The 15627-nt window shown below is 35.3% G+C and overlaps 1 protein-coding gene, 1 non-coding gene and 1 pseudogene across 2 annotated transcripts in view; 1 reads left to right on the top strand and 2 right to left on the bottom strand.

Moving 5' to 3' along the window:
- The window catches only part of Tenm1 (teneurin transmembrane protein 1), a 519119-nt gene that overhangs the window by 107568 nt on the left and 395924 nt on the right, over positions 1-15627 (bottom strand). Inside the window, exons 12-13 of the mRNA XM_059251544.1 lie at positions 2632-2817; positions 424-447 (exon numbers count right to left, since the gene is read on the bottom strand). Coding sequence (XP_059107527.1) covers positions 424-447; positions 2632-2817 — 210 coding nt within the window. The remainder of the gene's footprint in view (positions 1-423; positions 448-2631; positions 2818-15627) is intronic.
- LOC131900354 (U6 spliceosomal RNA) lies at positions 12472-12573 on the bottom strand. The gene has a single exon (XR_009376238.1). It is a non-coding gene; the product is annotated as a U6 spliceosomal RNA (small nuclear RNA).
- LOC131899623 (small ribosomal subunit protein uS8-like) lies at positions 12777-14445 on the top strand (annotated as a pseudogene).

The following is a 15627-nucleotide window of genomic DNA, read 5'->3' on the forward strand; positions in this document are numbered from 1 at the left end:
TAGAAGGACAGAAGAATTTTATATGTAGACAGAGAAATATATTGTTTTGAAGAATACTTCACCTGTGTACCTCAACATACTTTATTTAATAATTGTCTGTATACATGTGTGTGTATATGTGCAACCCTGCCCCACATTTTTTTTTTTACAAAAGAACGCAGAAAAAGAGTCCTTAAAATTGCCAGTCTATTCTATACTGTAGCAACAGTGACTTGGGTGTTAGAAAAACAAGTTTTATTGTCCAGTCTCATTAATATAAACACAGAAGTACTACATTTAAATAAAGTTACCCAAAGTAAAAACCAGAGAGAAACTAGCCAAGCAACCAAATGAAACAAAGAAACAAAACCAAGACACCTCCTTCGTTCTCCCACAGGCACATTTCTTTGAAAGCACATTTCTGCTATTAAGAAAAAGTCTTACCTCGAACAGCATCTAAGTAGTGGGCTAAAGGGGGAGGAAAAAGAATGATTGAATAAATTTCTGGGAGACCAAAATTATACAACATATACTAATGGTTTACCATCTGTTGTCTGCAAGGAGAATGGCAAACTATGCCTTGTTGAAATGCCTGCAGCTCAAAAATTGGTACACTGCCCTGTGTATTTTGTGAATAATATTTTCTGTGGGAAAGTTATTAATGTCTTTTCTGTAAGAAACACTATTAGGCTTTCTTAAAAAGTGTCATATTTCACTAAAAGTATAAGAACTTCATTTTTCACATTTAAGTAATAACTTCTATGAAAGAGGACTAGCTTTATCTTCTTATTAGGAATGTCTTTAGAAGGGAGTTTTAGAGCAACCACCTTTGGTAATTATCATAATATTTAGTCGCATGTGAAGGCAATAAACTTACTATAGTGCAGAATGTAATTACTTAAGCTTCATCTGAGTCACCCCTCACCACCTTTTTAATGAATCTTAAATATTTCTACAGTCATAGAACAAGACTTACTGTACCTGTAGTAGAATAGTAATGCAATTTATTTAAATCATATGTATGTATATATTACATATACATATATACTATGCATTGCTTTGACAGATCCAACCATTGCAAAAAAATCATATCACCTAAAAGTGAAAGCCATAGTACAGTATACTAGGGGAAAAATACTGACAATGAACTGCATATCAAAAACCTTACTCAAGGCAGGCTAATGTTCAGGAGTACATTAACACAAACACAAATAATATCTTTGTGTGTAATTTTATGCATATATTTGGGTTTGTCTTTTTTCTTTTAAGAGAGAAAAATATGAAGTTTGGTGAGTAGGAAGATGGGAGGTTTTTGAAGAGTTAGGAGAGGAGAAAGGATATACTAAAACATATTACATGAATAATTTAAAAATAAAAAGAAATTACCAAAAACAAAAGATAACTATAGCCTTTGGTTGGTGCACATTTTTTCTAGTCATGGAAATGCCAATGGGACACTGTGACCCATTTCTTTAGTAGAACAATGGGAATTGTATTTATTCCATTGTACATGTACAATGGTTAGTTTTGAATGTGACTTTACACATCTTAGAATTATCTGGGAAGAGAGTCCCAATAACATATTGTTTAGATCACGTTGGTCTATGGGAATGCCTACGGAAGATTATCTTGATGACATTAATTGAGATGGGAAGATTGACCTAATATGGGTGGTATCATTCTCTATGCAGGGACCCTGAACTGTATAAGAAAGGAAAAAGTGAGCTGAGCACAAGCATGCATACATTCACTGTGCTCTGTTTCTGACTATGGATGTGATATGCCTAACTCCTAAAAGCTCCTGCTAATGTGACTTCCTTAATATGATAAATTGTAACCTGGAACTGTGAGCAAAAATAAACTCTTTCTCTCCCAAGTTGCTTTTCTCAAGGTATTTTATCACAGAAACCATAAATACAATTAAGGCAAAATACAAGAAACCTTTGTGACAGATATGTACACAAATAGAAGGTTTTGATTAAAAACTATTTTACATTAGAAATCTTAATTATTAGTAATATCTTTTATATTGTGAATATTGCACGATATGTTAACTATTACATAGGTATCCCCCTGTCTACAGAGTGTTCTGTCTTGAAAATTTGTAAATTGATGACAAGGCTGTGAGAAAAGTTCAATACTTCAGCATAAACTCTGTACTACTGAACAAAGATAGACAATTGAATACAGATGTTCTATTGATAATAGGTCAGGAGTGCCTTTTTCATATACATTAAAGGCAGCCTCTAATGATATCAAATGGGTTCTGATAAAGTAGTCCTATTTAATGAAATTGCCTGTAGTTGCTTTCAACAAAAATAACCTATACTTTTCAAAAGGAAAAACGGACAGTGAATGTTACTGTCAACAAAAGCACTTGTCTTATTAACTAATGACACTTTATTTCAATGTATCATCTTTCATTTGAGTAACTCAAAGTGGCTGAAAGCAGACAATATAAGGAACACTGAAGTAATGAGAAAAGAAATGACAGAAGAAACCTCACAGTTCACAGAAAATTGTAGCCAGTGTTTCCTTTTCCCCTTTTCTCCAACTTCAAATTCTATGCATATCATTGCAACTGACTCACTAGAATTCTCTTACTTGTTCAAATATCCCAACTTACTTTAGTCAAAGTATGGTGATACTTACCAATTGTGCAGTGGTCGCCCTCCCATCCAGGGCTACACTCACATTTTCCATCTTTGCATTGACCATGCTCAGCACAGTGAGAGTGACAGGAACGTTCTTCACATGTTGGTCCTACCCAGCCTTCTTCACATTGGCATATTCCCCTTGAGCAGACCCCATGGCTACCACACTCCATGGTACAGAGCTCTGTGGAAATTCAAAGAAGGCATGTTAACACATTTAGTTAAAGCCAACAACCATTCCTTTCTAAAGGTATCAGAATGAACAACACATCACAGGCTACATTGATAACAAAATATCACTTACATTTCTTGTATCTGTGTAAACATACAAGGACTTTCCAAAGAAGGTAGTTAAGATTCTATGTATAAAATAAATTTTAGGGCAAATTGATTTGAAGAAGTCTATAAAATGATGATGTCATCAAGACTTTAGAAAGGAAGTGTATGTTCAACAAATATCTGAGAGGATTCCTTAAAAGTTCATTAAAATCACAGATAATATTGAGTTATTTTATGATACTGTATGCATTCACAGTGGATGATGACACAGTAAAATAGTATTCTAAGCTTACTCAGGAAGACAACATTGAAAAAACTAACATAATAAAATTTATAATACACAAAAGGCAAAGCTCCCAATGACATCAATCAACTGGTTTCTCTGATCACACAATCAATATTTGTATTTATTTTAAGCATATGAAATGACTCCTGGTTGATTAAAGTACACAGCCTTCTTTTCTTGAAATGCTATTCGGTGTTTAGCCAATATAATGATGGTGTGTGCTGTCTTTGCTGAAGTTGTCTGCTTTGTCTCCTTGACTTTTTGATGAGAAATGTTGAATATTAATACAATCCTGACAGTAGATAAACCAAAATAAGAGCTTGGCAAGCTTCTTTCTTATCTAATTCTTCTGCTAGAGGAAAAGGACAAAAGCTTATTGAAGGAATCCAATATGTTTGGTTTTTAATGGTCATACATCCTTGAAAGGAAAAAAGGGTGTTCTGGAAGTTGTGTTGTCATTTTTATAGTCTAAAATTTGAAATTAATTTTGATATTAAGAATTATTCAGTTACAATAATATTAATAAATTCTGTAGATATCATGATAATTTTCAGGATGGGATAATATCTTTATCATAAAGCAATACCTGTAGAGAGTTCTAAACCTGGATTGATTTGGTCACTAATTTATTATTATGTTTTGTATGTATATGTAGCATGTGTGTTCACATGTGTGTGACTGCATATATGCAGGTATCCATGCACATGTGTGTATCTATGTGTGGAGGTCAGAGTTTGATGTTACATAACATTGTTGATGGCTTGCCCCTTTATTTACTTAGGAAGAGTCTCTTGCTGAACCCCCAGCTCACCGTTTTGGCTAATGTAGTGATCCACCTTGCCCCAAGGATCCCCTGGCTCTGCTTCCTGAGTGCTGTGGTTACAGGTGGACTAGCATACCTACCTTGCTTTGTTATGTAGTATTGAAGATAGAAACTCTACTCCTCAGTCTTGCAGAACATGCAGTTTATCCACTGAGCTATCTTTGAAGCCTCTGATTATTTTTTGCAGGCTTGGGATTGATGGAAAGTAGAGGGTTTGAAATATGAAATAAGAATATCTGAGCCAGGCGGTGGTGGCGCACGCCTTTTTAATCCCAGCACTCGGGAGGCAGAGCCAGGCAGATCTCTGTGAGTTCGAGGTCAGCCTGGTCTACAGAGCAAGATTCAGGATAGGCTCCAAAGCTACACACAGAGAAACCCAGTCTCGAAAAAAATCCAAAACAAAAAAAAAGGTCTGATATCTCTGGTTAATATCTTTGAACAATTTGTTAACATGCTCTATCTGCCTTGTGTTAAGTATATACCAGGAAGAATAATATGTACATATCTAGTGGCTGGTGGACTGATTGGAGATATATTTTAGAGGTATAATCAATGGGAGTTTCTCAAGTTTTGATATACTGGATAAAGGAAAGTTTAAGTTAATAAAATAGCAATAAATGAATGGATAATGCTGCTATGTATGAAATGAAAAATGTCTGGGGACTCACAAGTAGAACACCAAAAATATTAGCTTTATGATATATATATATATATATATATATATATATATATATATATATATATATATATATACTGAGTTATGTGACAATATCAGTTAATTACTAGAATATATGTGTTTGACAGGCTAGGTCTGGAGATATAAATTTGGCAATCTTAATATATAGGTAATGGAAATAGTTGGAACATTGAAAGAGATATATGATAACAGAACCTCTGAAATGTACTCTGAAATGTTCAGTGATTTATAAACTAAGTAGACTGTTATGAAATTGATACAATTTATTATTTGCTAATTAAAATAACATACACAAATATCATGAAGAAAAGGAAGAACTATTGAAGGGTACTGGGAAAAAGGCAATGTGATTTAGGAAGAACTCCAATGGGACTATGGTTTACTTTTGTCAGACACAGTATGAGAAGTGCCCACTAGATTTACCCAACAAGAAACTCTCAATGAGTCTAGAAAGAGCTGTACTGATAAAGTAGTAGCTGTAGGGCCAGATTGGACTAAGTAAAAGTAAGTGGAAAGCCATTTGCAAGTTCACCAGGTCATAGAAAAAGTCTAGAACACTGAAAATATATTTTAAAAGGTGAGCATTTTTCTAAGTGGTGGCTTAGATAGAATTATCTTGACCTAGCATGAGATCCATACATCTTGATTCCGCATTTCTGATAGATAATTTGATCTTGCAACAGCAGTTCTTATGAATCTGAAATCATGATCTGCTCCCTTTCATAGTTCCCCATGACATTAAAAAGTGAAAGACCTTATTAAGATGAGAGGCCTGATTAAACAAACCTCATCAATGCAAGACTGAAGAAACAATTCGAAGCATACAAATAAAGAAGCATTGATTAAATGACAGAAAATGATAACTAAAAACTCGTGAGCTAGGACATATTGTAGAAAGGAAATATTATTTTATAATAATATGAAATGGAGTATCCTAAGTGAAATACTTGTAAAGTTCTGTATTATTGATGAGATAGGCAAGAAATACTTTATCAAGGTAGTATATAAAAATTTAAATATAAGACCAGGCTTCTAATAATAGAATCCTATTGGTGAAATTATTTAGGCCACTCCACGTAGTTAAAAGGAGATTTATTTAATGGCGTAACTTACAAATTAAGGGATAGGTAGGTCGCGGGGTCTGGGGAAGGTGTATCACAGTCCAGCGGTGTTCTCTGGAGCTCTCCTCTGTCTACCTCCACCATCCAGCGTCCTGGAACCAAGAGAGCGTTCGCCGATCCGGATCTCGGGTCCCCAGGCGCCTCCCTTGGCCCTGCCTTGTAGGCGTGACAGTTGCCGTCTCAATGGGGGTTGGAACTTCCAGAACAAAGCTGGAATGGCTACCCACTACATCTCCCCCTTTTTGTCTAAATAAGAAAGTTCTAATCTAATACAAGACTATATACAAAGGAATGGTTATCAAATATTGTCCAGGAATAATGAGGGATAATGACCTAGATAAGATGGAACTACAACCAATGCAAACAATATCAAGCAAGAAACACATATTAAAATCCAGAGAAGTATAGAGCATAGATAAATGGCATGTTACAAAGATCATTCCAAAAGGTGTCCTACCCTAAAGAACCTGAATCTAATACTTAATATGTTCTATCTACTAGTTGTAACTATAACTGCTAGTCTTCAATCCCATCAAAGACCTGAGAAGGAATATAATGGTACCTGAGAAATGGTAGATGGATGCAAGCAACTTTCGGGAATCTTGCGAGAGTAGACCGAGACAGCTGGCAGCCTGGACAATCATCTAATGTTTCTCAGCATTGTTGGTGCATTCAAATTGGCTACAGGCCTAAAGTATCTGACAGACCATTTTCAGAAGCAGGAATTCTGAAAGACCATCTTACCCTGTCTTGGCAGAGTACAGTGGTCTCTTTCCTTGTGTCCCATTTGTCCAGAAAGGATAGCATTGCATTTGTATTGTCAGCTGTCGAGGCAAGGGCAGTTCTTTGCCCAGTAGGCCATTTTGTGCCAAGAAGACAAACTTCCAAATGGAAATGTCTAGAAGCCCAACATTCTCTCGGGATCAAATTGGTGCAGCCAGGAGCAATTGTGTCTCGCATCAACAGAATTCTAAGTTATTTAAATGCCATATTCTCTAGGTCTATGAAGTGTTTGAAGATTACCTGTCCATCTGACCTATGTATCTGTAAATCTGTATAACCTGATTAACGTAACTATAGAGATGACAAGCATAGGTGACTATAAATCTACAAGTCCTATCTACTGAAATAACCTAAGGACTAAGGCTTCACGTAAACAAGGTAGACAGTCTATAAGCAAGTGTATGGTAAAGAACGATGACTTCAAAGTTGTGACAGTACATAAGATGTTATAACAGAGGTAGGAGTGTATAGTGTGATATACAATATGACAATAATCTTAAATATATATCAATATTTATAACAGAGGTAGGAGTATGTAGTGGGATATGCAATATGACAATAATCTTAAATATATATCAATATACCGAATATCCTAAACAGAAGTAGAACATACATAAAGTATGACAGATATAAATTTACATTTGTATCAATATACAAACATTTCAAATAAGAGTAGAAATATATGTACATTATACCAAGTATAGTTCTGTATTTGTATCAATATACAAATTATCTTAAACAGGAATATAAAAATAGTTTACATTTGTATCAACATATAAGAATCCATAACAGTGCAAATTACAGTGCAAATTATTTAAGGCTGCTACTTTACTAAATTTGTTTACTAGTATACATAATAATCTACCATAATGTCTTATATGTATCCATTCCATTTCTTCTTTTCCTTTTTTTTTTTTTTTTTTTTTGGGAGTACTGAGTTTAATATTTCCTTCCACCCCCAACCCTATAACCATCATCCATAACCCTGAGAATTATGAAACCTAAGGGAGAAGGGGTGTCGTTTTCTTACAATTGCTTCCTGCTGTTTAGGGGGTGATGTTATCTCTGTTGGGTACTGTGAGAAAGCGCAGATAGTTAAATTTCAGTTAGACTAACTGTAGGTTCTGCAGCAAGTCTTAGAGTAATGGGTAAGATTGTCTGAAATTCTGGTAAGAAGTGTAGTATGATGATGATTATCATGGCATCATTCTGGATTGGGTAGAGTTGTTGTTGGGGCCCCATCTTCCTTCTGGAGACTTCTGAGATTGCTATTAGAAAAACTTATTTGTTATCAAAATGGAAGATTTGGATTTAAAGAGGACATAGCATGTAAGAAAGGATTAATCCAATATTTTTTACTATTTCTTTCTAATAAAAACTAGAACACATAGATAAAAATATATATTTAAATATTTTGGAAAATAGTAGATTTCCCAAGGCAGTAAAGAATTACTGTATCAATCTCCAGGCCAAAAAAAAAAAAAAAACCTCAGTGAGATGATTCTGACATTTATGGATGCTTTTTCCTGTAGCAGTGTCTGGCAGTTATAGTAGAGAAAAATAGAAAGGCCTAGAAGCTTGGTTAAGCTTTGCTAGTCTTGTGGGGGCAGACCACACTTTGAAAAATAGATAGGCATTGGTTACTCTCCACAATTCTATGGTAAAGAACGGAGGAGCAGATGGGTAGATTATAAGAACCAGAAGTAAAGGTGAAAAGATTGTAAGACACAGAGGTGAGGGATGACTCCAGGGAAACTGTCTTCCAGACACAACAACACTGATACACATATGAACTCACAGAGACTGTGAAAGCACGCAAAAATCCTGCCCAAGTTCAGTACAGACAGGGTCCCAGCTATCTGCAATTGATACCCATTGGCAAATAGAAAATCACCTTTTCTCCAACTGAATCTCACTGTGTATATAAACCACACTTCAGGGTAGGCTATATGCCTAGGCCAACACAAAACAAAGAAATGAATTTTTTTGTAGACTTTTTGTTTCATTTTGCTTTGTTTTGTCTTTTTAGTCTTCTGTTGGTTTTAGTTTCGATTGTGTGGATTTTTTCTTCTTTTCTGTTCTCATTTTGTTTTTTAGAGAGAGAAAGAGGGACACACAGAGAATACAAAGTTGGATAGGTATGGAGGTAGAGAAGATCTAGGAGAAATTGGAGGAGGGAAAAGCATAATGAAAACATATTGTATGAATTTTTTCAATCAAAGAGATGACTCTGCTGACTCCCCATGGGAGGCCTTACCTTCTTGTAGAAGGGAATGGAGGGTGAGTTGGGGTAGAAGGCTGAAGGGGCAGGAGGAAGGAAGAGGGGGATCTGTGATTGCTATGTAAAATGAATAAAAAATGTCTTAATAATAAAAAAAAGATGACAACAACAACATCCGGAAAGGAAAAATGGCCAAGGAATTTCCATCATTATAGCAAAGTAAATTCAAAGAAAGTAGAAGAAAGAAAATGATAATTACAAGATCTGAGAGTAATAAAACAGTGGCAGATGACTGTAGAAACTTTAAAGAAAAACAATACCTTATTTGCCTAGATCAATAAAGTTGATAATTCCTTTGTGGTGAGTGGTCAATCAAGCCCCAAATACAGAGGGAGGACTCTATTAACTAATATCAGTAATATGAAGTAGGAAATTAGCACAAATGATTTGGCTTTTTGTCATTGCATTTGAACATGTTGTGAAGTAGGCAATTACCATAAAACCACAACATATATTTACAACAACACAAATCAAGAGAAACTGGATAGTGTATAAAGAGCTCTGTCCCACAGCAAACAATATCCTTGTAAGGAAAACTCTAGTCTCACTTGACTATACTTGTAAAAATATCAAAGTTTGAAGGATGAAAAGATTAATAATCCTGAATCAAATTTCCCAAAGAATAGAAAAAGAGGAGATTCTTTAAAATGTGTCCTATGAAGTCACTGTAAACTACATGTAAAATTCTCGCAAAGTTAATATATAGAAAAATGTATGACAATGTGACACATACCAGAAGACAGTATGGGAAAAGAAAAATTCACATGAAATGAAGTGAATGAAATGCATGAAAGTGTAATTATCACTTATCAAAACTAATGTAATGTAATTACATCGAAAACATCTCACAAAATATGTTCAAGCCCTCTATTGAAACCAAAAAATGTTTGAAGTGAAATGAGATATGACATGAATAAATGGAAAGCTATATGGTGTTCATGGACCGGAAAACCCAATTTTGAAAGATACCAATTTTCCTGAACAGCTTTCATTTCACAATGAAACGAATGAGTATCACAGCATCTTTGTCTCCATGTACATTGTGTAGGTGTTTACATGTCTGTGAGAACACTGCTGCAGTGTAGTTGACAGCAGGACCAAGTATCAAGATACAAAGCTCTACTAACTTAGAACTTACTATTACTGAGCTAGACACACCAAAATCCACACATAAAGAACACGCGATTTAGCCGGGTGGTGGTGGCGCACGCCTTTAATCCCAGCACTCGGGAGGCAGAGCCAGGCGGATCTCTGTGAGTTCGAGGCCAGCCTGGGCTACCAAGTGAGTTCCAGGAAAAGGCACAAAGCTACACAGAGAAACCCTGTCTCGAAAAACCAAAAAAAAAAAAAAAGAACACGCGATTTATGGTGAAGGTGACCCTACACACATGCAGAGAGAGTATTATGTTAAATTAAATGGTATGGAGAACTGAATATCCAGCAGAAAAACTACATTATCATGTATATTAAATTAATTTCAAATCATATGTAGGAAGCACTATCTGGGAATGCTGCTGGAACACAACACTAGGAAATCATTTCCAGATTTTATGGTAGAAAATAATTTTTAAAGGAGTCATCAAAATACAACAATGAGAGTAAAATCCAATAATTTTGTGTCCATCACAATTAATAGTTACCTACCAAAAGACAGAGAAAAGATATTTGAGTGGGTAGTATATATAACTGAAAAAGATCATGCATTTAGAATATTTTAGGAACTTCAAATTAATAGTAAAAAGACCAGAAGTATGGGCATATAAAAGCACAACTAGATGGCCAAATTCAAATATTACCACATATCAAGGACATAAACATGAAAATAAAGAGGAAATACCTTTACAAAAACACAATAACAGTTAAAAGTAAAATGAACAACACAAATAGTAATGTGTTACAGATAACTTGAGCAAAAGAAACTCTCATGCACCACAGAAGGCTCTGTAGATTGGTGTGATCACTTTGGAAAAGCATTTGACATTATCAGCCAAAGTTGAATATATGTATATTCTGTTATGCCACAGTCACACCACTTAGGATTTTCTTGGCAGACTGAAAACAAGCACATGCTTTTCAAAAGGTATGTACAAAAGTGTTCACAGAAGAATTATTGGTGCTAGACAAAACGTGGACACATTTCAAACACTCATCAGCAATAGAATGAATAATTAGTTGTAGCAATTGTGTGAAGAAATGATAAACTGTAAGAAAATAATTGATAGCAAAATGCCACAATATGGATAAATCTGCAAAAGCAATGTTGAATGAAAGAAATTTTAAAAAATCATACATATTGTAAGATTTCAAAAGCAGGCAAGTAATAAAAGTCAGGATTGTTGAGTCTTGTGGCTTATTAGGTCTAGTGAGGCTGAGACAAGAGGAATGGTGCAAGTTTAAGACCAACTAGCTTGGGCTATGGTGGACACTGTGGAAAAAAAAGAAAAAAGAAAAGAAAAGGAAGAAGAGTACCAATGTTCTTACCTAGACAAAGAGAGGAAGATGGTAGAAACTGGGAATGGGTTGTTACAGAAGGGCACTCAAGTTCCAGTCTGTATTTTTGACTTGGATGGGAGTTACAAGACATTCCATGGTTTGATAAATCATAGAACTGTATGTTGTGAGTGTTGTATACTTTTGTCTGGGTGGCACATTTTAATATGTTTAAAATTAAAGGTAGCCACTAAAAACAGCAAGAGAACATATCTCTCTAACTGGTAGAGTGAGAGAAAAAAGAACTCCTTCAAAGAAAAGGCAGAAAGGAGAAAAGTCAAAGAGAAAATTATAAATAGGAGACACAAAAGAAGATTATAGGATGTAAATCCAAACATATCAGTAATCCTAGTAAATGAAAAAGGAATTTAACTTGAATTTGAACAAAAGAGTTTCTGTAACTGAATGAATAGGAAAATCTAGTATTTTCTTTCAATTCAAGAATAGATTGCTAAAACATACTAATAAAGAGAATTCATAAATAAAAGGAAGAAGCATAATAAACAGCAACCAAGAAAAAATTGAATATAATATTATCAGATGATGTAGACTTCAAAGCATAAAGCATTATCATGGATAAATCCAGTTATTGTCTAATGACAAAAGTATAATTCACCAGGAAGGTATAGCAATCCAAACTCTGAAAATACAGATTCAAAGTACATAAGATAAACTATGAAAAGCTTTATAGAGTTGGAGCAAGGCAAATGGGCAATTTTGAAATCAGTCCCGAGAAATTGAAAATCGGTGAGGATGTAGAAAATTTGAATAGACCAACAAATATCTTTAAAATACCAGACATAAATGGAACCCTGAGTCTATGACTATACAATAAGTATTATTTTAAGCACACAAAGAAGAATGCCCATAAAGGCTACAAAAACATTTGTCCACAAAGCTAAGTCTCATGTGCTATTTCAGCAGAATGCAAGAAATTTAGAAATATATAACAAAAACGTATTACAAAACTAACATTTCAGAAAAGATTTCCTTAAACACTTTAAAATAAGTCATGGGTTATATCCAGAATTTACATTGGAAATTAGAAGTAATACAATGAAAATCATATTTTTTTTTTAAAAATATGGAACGCTTCACGAATTTGCGTGTCATCCTTGCACAGGGGCTATGCTAATCTTCTCTGTATCATTCCAATTTTTAGTATAAAAGCATATTTTTTAAACCTTATGAAGATAGAAATCAAGCTGTAACTGAGCTAAAAACTTCTTCCCACCTGACTAGCTTTCATTTTTCCTGAAAGGTGATTTGGAAGCTTCTGAGGTAAAAAGGCATCAATGTACTTACCTAGCTATGAAACTTAAGAGTTCACATGGTGTTGGTGGTGGTGCACACCTTTAATCCTAGCACTCAGGAGGCAGGGGCATGTGGATCTCGGTGAGTTTAAAGGCCAGCATGCACTACAGAGCAAATTCCAGGACAGGTTCCAAAGTTACACAGAGAAACTCTGTCTCAAAAAGCCAACCCCCATTCCCACCCCCCCACACACACACAAAAAAGTCTAATACCAGCCCACATGGCAAGATGTGCTCACTGGTGATGCAGTGCCACAGTTATTATGGTGGAAACAAACCACTCTCTGATTGGATTTTAAGCCTGCTCTGCAAGAGGAAATTCCTTCTGTGTACTGTAAATTCAGTCAAAAGCTCATGGCTGAGGAGGCTTTAGACACTAGTCTGGATTGTACTATAGTTATTTAGGTAAAGACATGATACCGCAGCACCCTTTTAAATATTTATAATTATACCCATAAATAAATGCTACACTAAACTTTAACCAGAGAGCCTTCTCTTTGCAATAAACTGCAGCAAATACAAAGAATCATGGCTATTTAAGCTGTTGCAAATGAGTGATATTGAAATGCTCAATCCAAGACAGGGTACTCATGTCACCCTTTCTACACTCAGGGAACATTTTAGGAAATGGGGCAGAAGGAATGTAAAAGTTGGGAGACAGAGGGAAGGTGTTCAGAATGCTATCTTCTGGATATAACATAACCATTGCAATCATGATCTCACAGCAGCTGAAGTTGACTGGACTAGGCCTGCACAAGACTGGGTATGTCATTAGTCAATCATGAGTTGGGGAGGACCTTATGAGACCACACTCCATCTTACCGACTAATTGACTACTTGTGGATTCTGAGGGAGATGCAGTCATTGTCTTCACTTGTGTATCTTGTAGGTGAGCCTACTAACTCCAATAGGTAATTTGAAACATCTAGTCACACAGACAATCTTGCAGAAAACCAGTGAGTCAAAAAACAAGATAAAAATAGATGTTTGAAAGGGATTTGTAAGGACTGAGGAGTTGTCAGGGGTAGGAGAGAGCTAGGAAAAGGTGGGGAGGGAGAGTAACCAGAATTCATGATGTACATATATGAAATTATCAAAAAAGAAAATAAAAGTTATAAAAGAAAGTAATAAAAGAAAGCAAAAAACCTTGTGAAATGCAAATTAGGAACTTTGAGGAAATTTATAGACTCAATACATTTAGTATAAAAGAAGAACAATTAAAATACAGTATACAAAATCCTTGTCTCAAGAACAGAAAGCAGATAACTTTGTGTGCTCATTTGCACCTCCCTTGCCGCTTTCCATCATCTTTCCATGTCTGCACCACAGTGTGCACGAATGTCCTAGCAATATGCTGTCAAGAGCGTTGACAGTGCTGAGCAGAGAGGCAAACACCAGGCCCTCATCAGGGCTTGCTCCAAAGTCATTACCGGCTTCCTAACTGTGATCATAAAGTGTGGTTGCACTGGAAACTGAGAAATTGTTTATGACTACAGTTGAGAAAATTCTCGTGAACCTTACAGGCAGGTCAAACAAATGTGGAGCGATTAGCTTTAGATTTGGTGTGAAGCTCAAAGACCTAGAAAAATGGCAGAATAATCTGCTCCCAACCTGTTAGTTTGGTTTTATTGTACTGACAACCTGAGTTGGTATCATGGACCACAAAAAAAGCCATATGAAAGCACACAGGAGGGAAAATTCTGGGATTCTTTTTCTATAAATGTAAAACACATAACTAGAGAGCCTTAGTGCGGGTGGGAAGTAGAGAAAGCAGGGAATACACTTAAACTTATTGGCACAGGAAAAGAATTTCTGAATAGGACCCTGATAGTGTAAGCATTAAAACTAATAATGGATACATGAGACCTCTAGAAACCAAAAAAAGTTTCTGTACAGTAAAGATCACCACTACTTGGGTGTAGAGACAACCCATAGAACAGGAAAAAAGTCTTTACATATGACAGAGGGTTAGGCTCTAGAATATATAAAAGAACTAAAAAACAAGAAAACAAATAACCCAACTAAAATTGGGCTGTAGAACTAAACAAAATTCTCACAAGAAGACATGCAAATGGCTGAGAAACTTTTTTTTTTCTAAAGTTCAACCTCCTTAGCAATCAGGGAAGCACAAATTGTAACTACTTTGAGATTTCATCTCACCCCAGTTAGAATGGCCGAGATTAATACAACAAATCATCAAAGATGCTAGCAAGGAAGCAGCGAAGAGGGAGCATTTATCCATTACTGGTGGGAGTACAGCCACTATGGAAATCAGTGTGGAGGTTTGAATTTGAAGAAATATGGGAGGATTTGGGGGGAGGAAAAGGAAGAGAGAAATGTTGTAATTATATTTTAATCTCAAAAATAAAACAAAGAAGCTGAAAATAGATATCCCACATGACCCAGCTATACCATTCTCGGGCATATGCTCAAAGGACTCTAAATATTACTGTGAAGATCCTTGCTCATCCAGGTTTGTTGTTGTTCTATTTATAATAGCCAGAAATTTGAAACAGCTTAGGTGTCCATAAACTGATGAATAGATAGAGAATTTGTCATACATTTATGGAATGATATATTAATCAGTTGTTAAGATAATTATGAAATGTACATGTAAATGGTGTATCTAGAAACAATAATCCTGACTGAGGTAACCCAGACTCAGAAAGACAAACATCATATATTTCTTCTTTCTTGTGAATTTTAGCTTTAAATCCTCAGATGTGATTCATTTGGAATACCCATAGAGGTCAGGAAATTACTAAGGGGCCACAGGAAATGGCTTCCAAGAGAGTGGAGAGGGATTGCACTAATACAAAGGGTGAGAAGGGAATAATGGATAGAGTTAAATTGAGGTTGGAGAAGGAAGATTAGCCTGGAGGAAGGAATATAGGGTGGAATAAATAACACTAAAGACCTTG

Source organism: Peromyscus eremicus, chromosome X (assembly GCF_949786415.1).
Source record: "Peromyscus eremicus chromosome X, PerEre_H2_v1, whole genome shotgun sequence".
NCBI lineage: Eukaryota > Metazoa > Chordata > Mammalia > Rodentia > Cricetidae > Peromyscus > Peromyscus eremicus.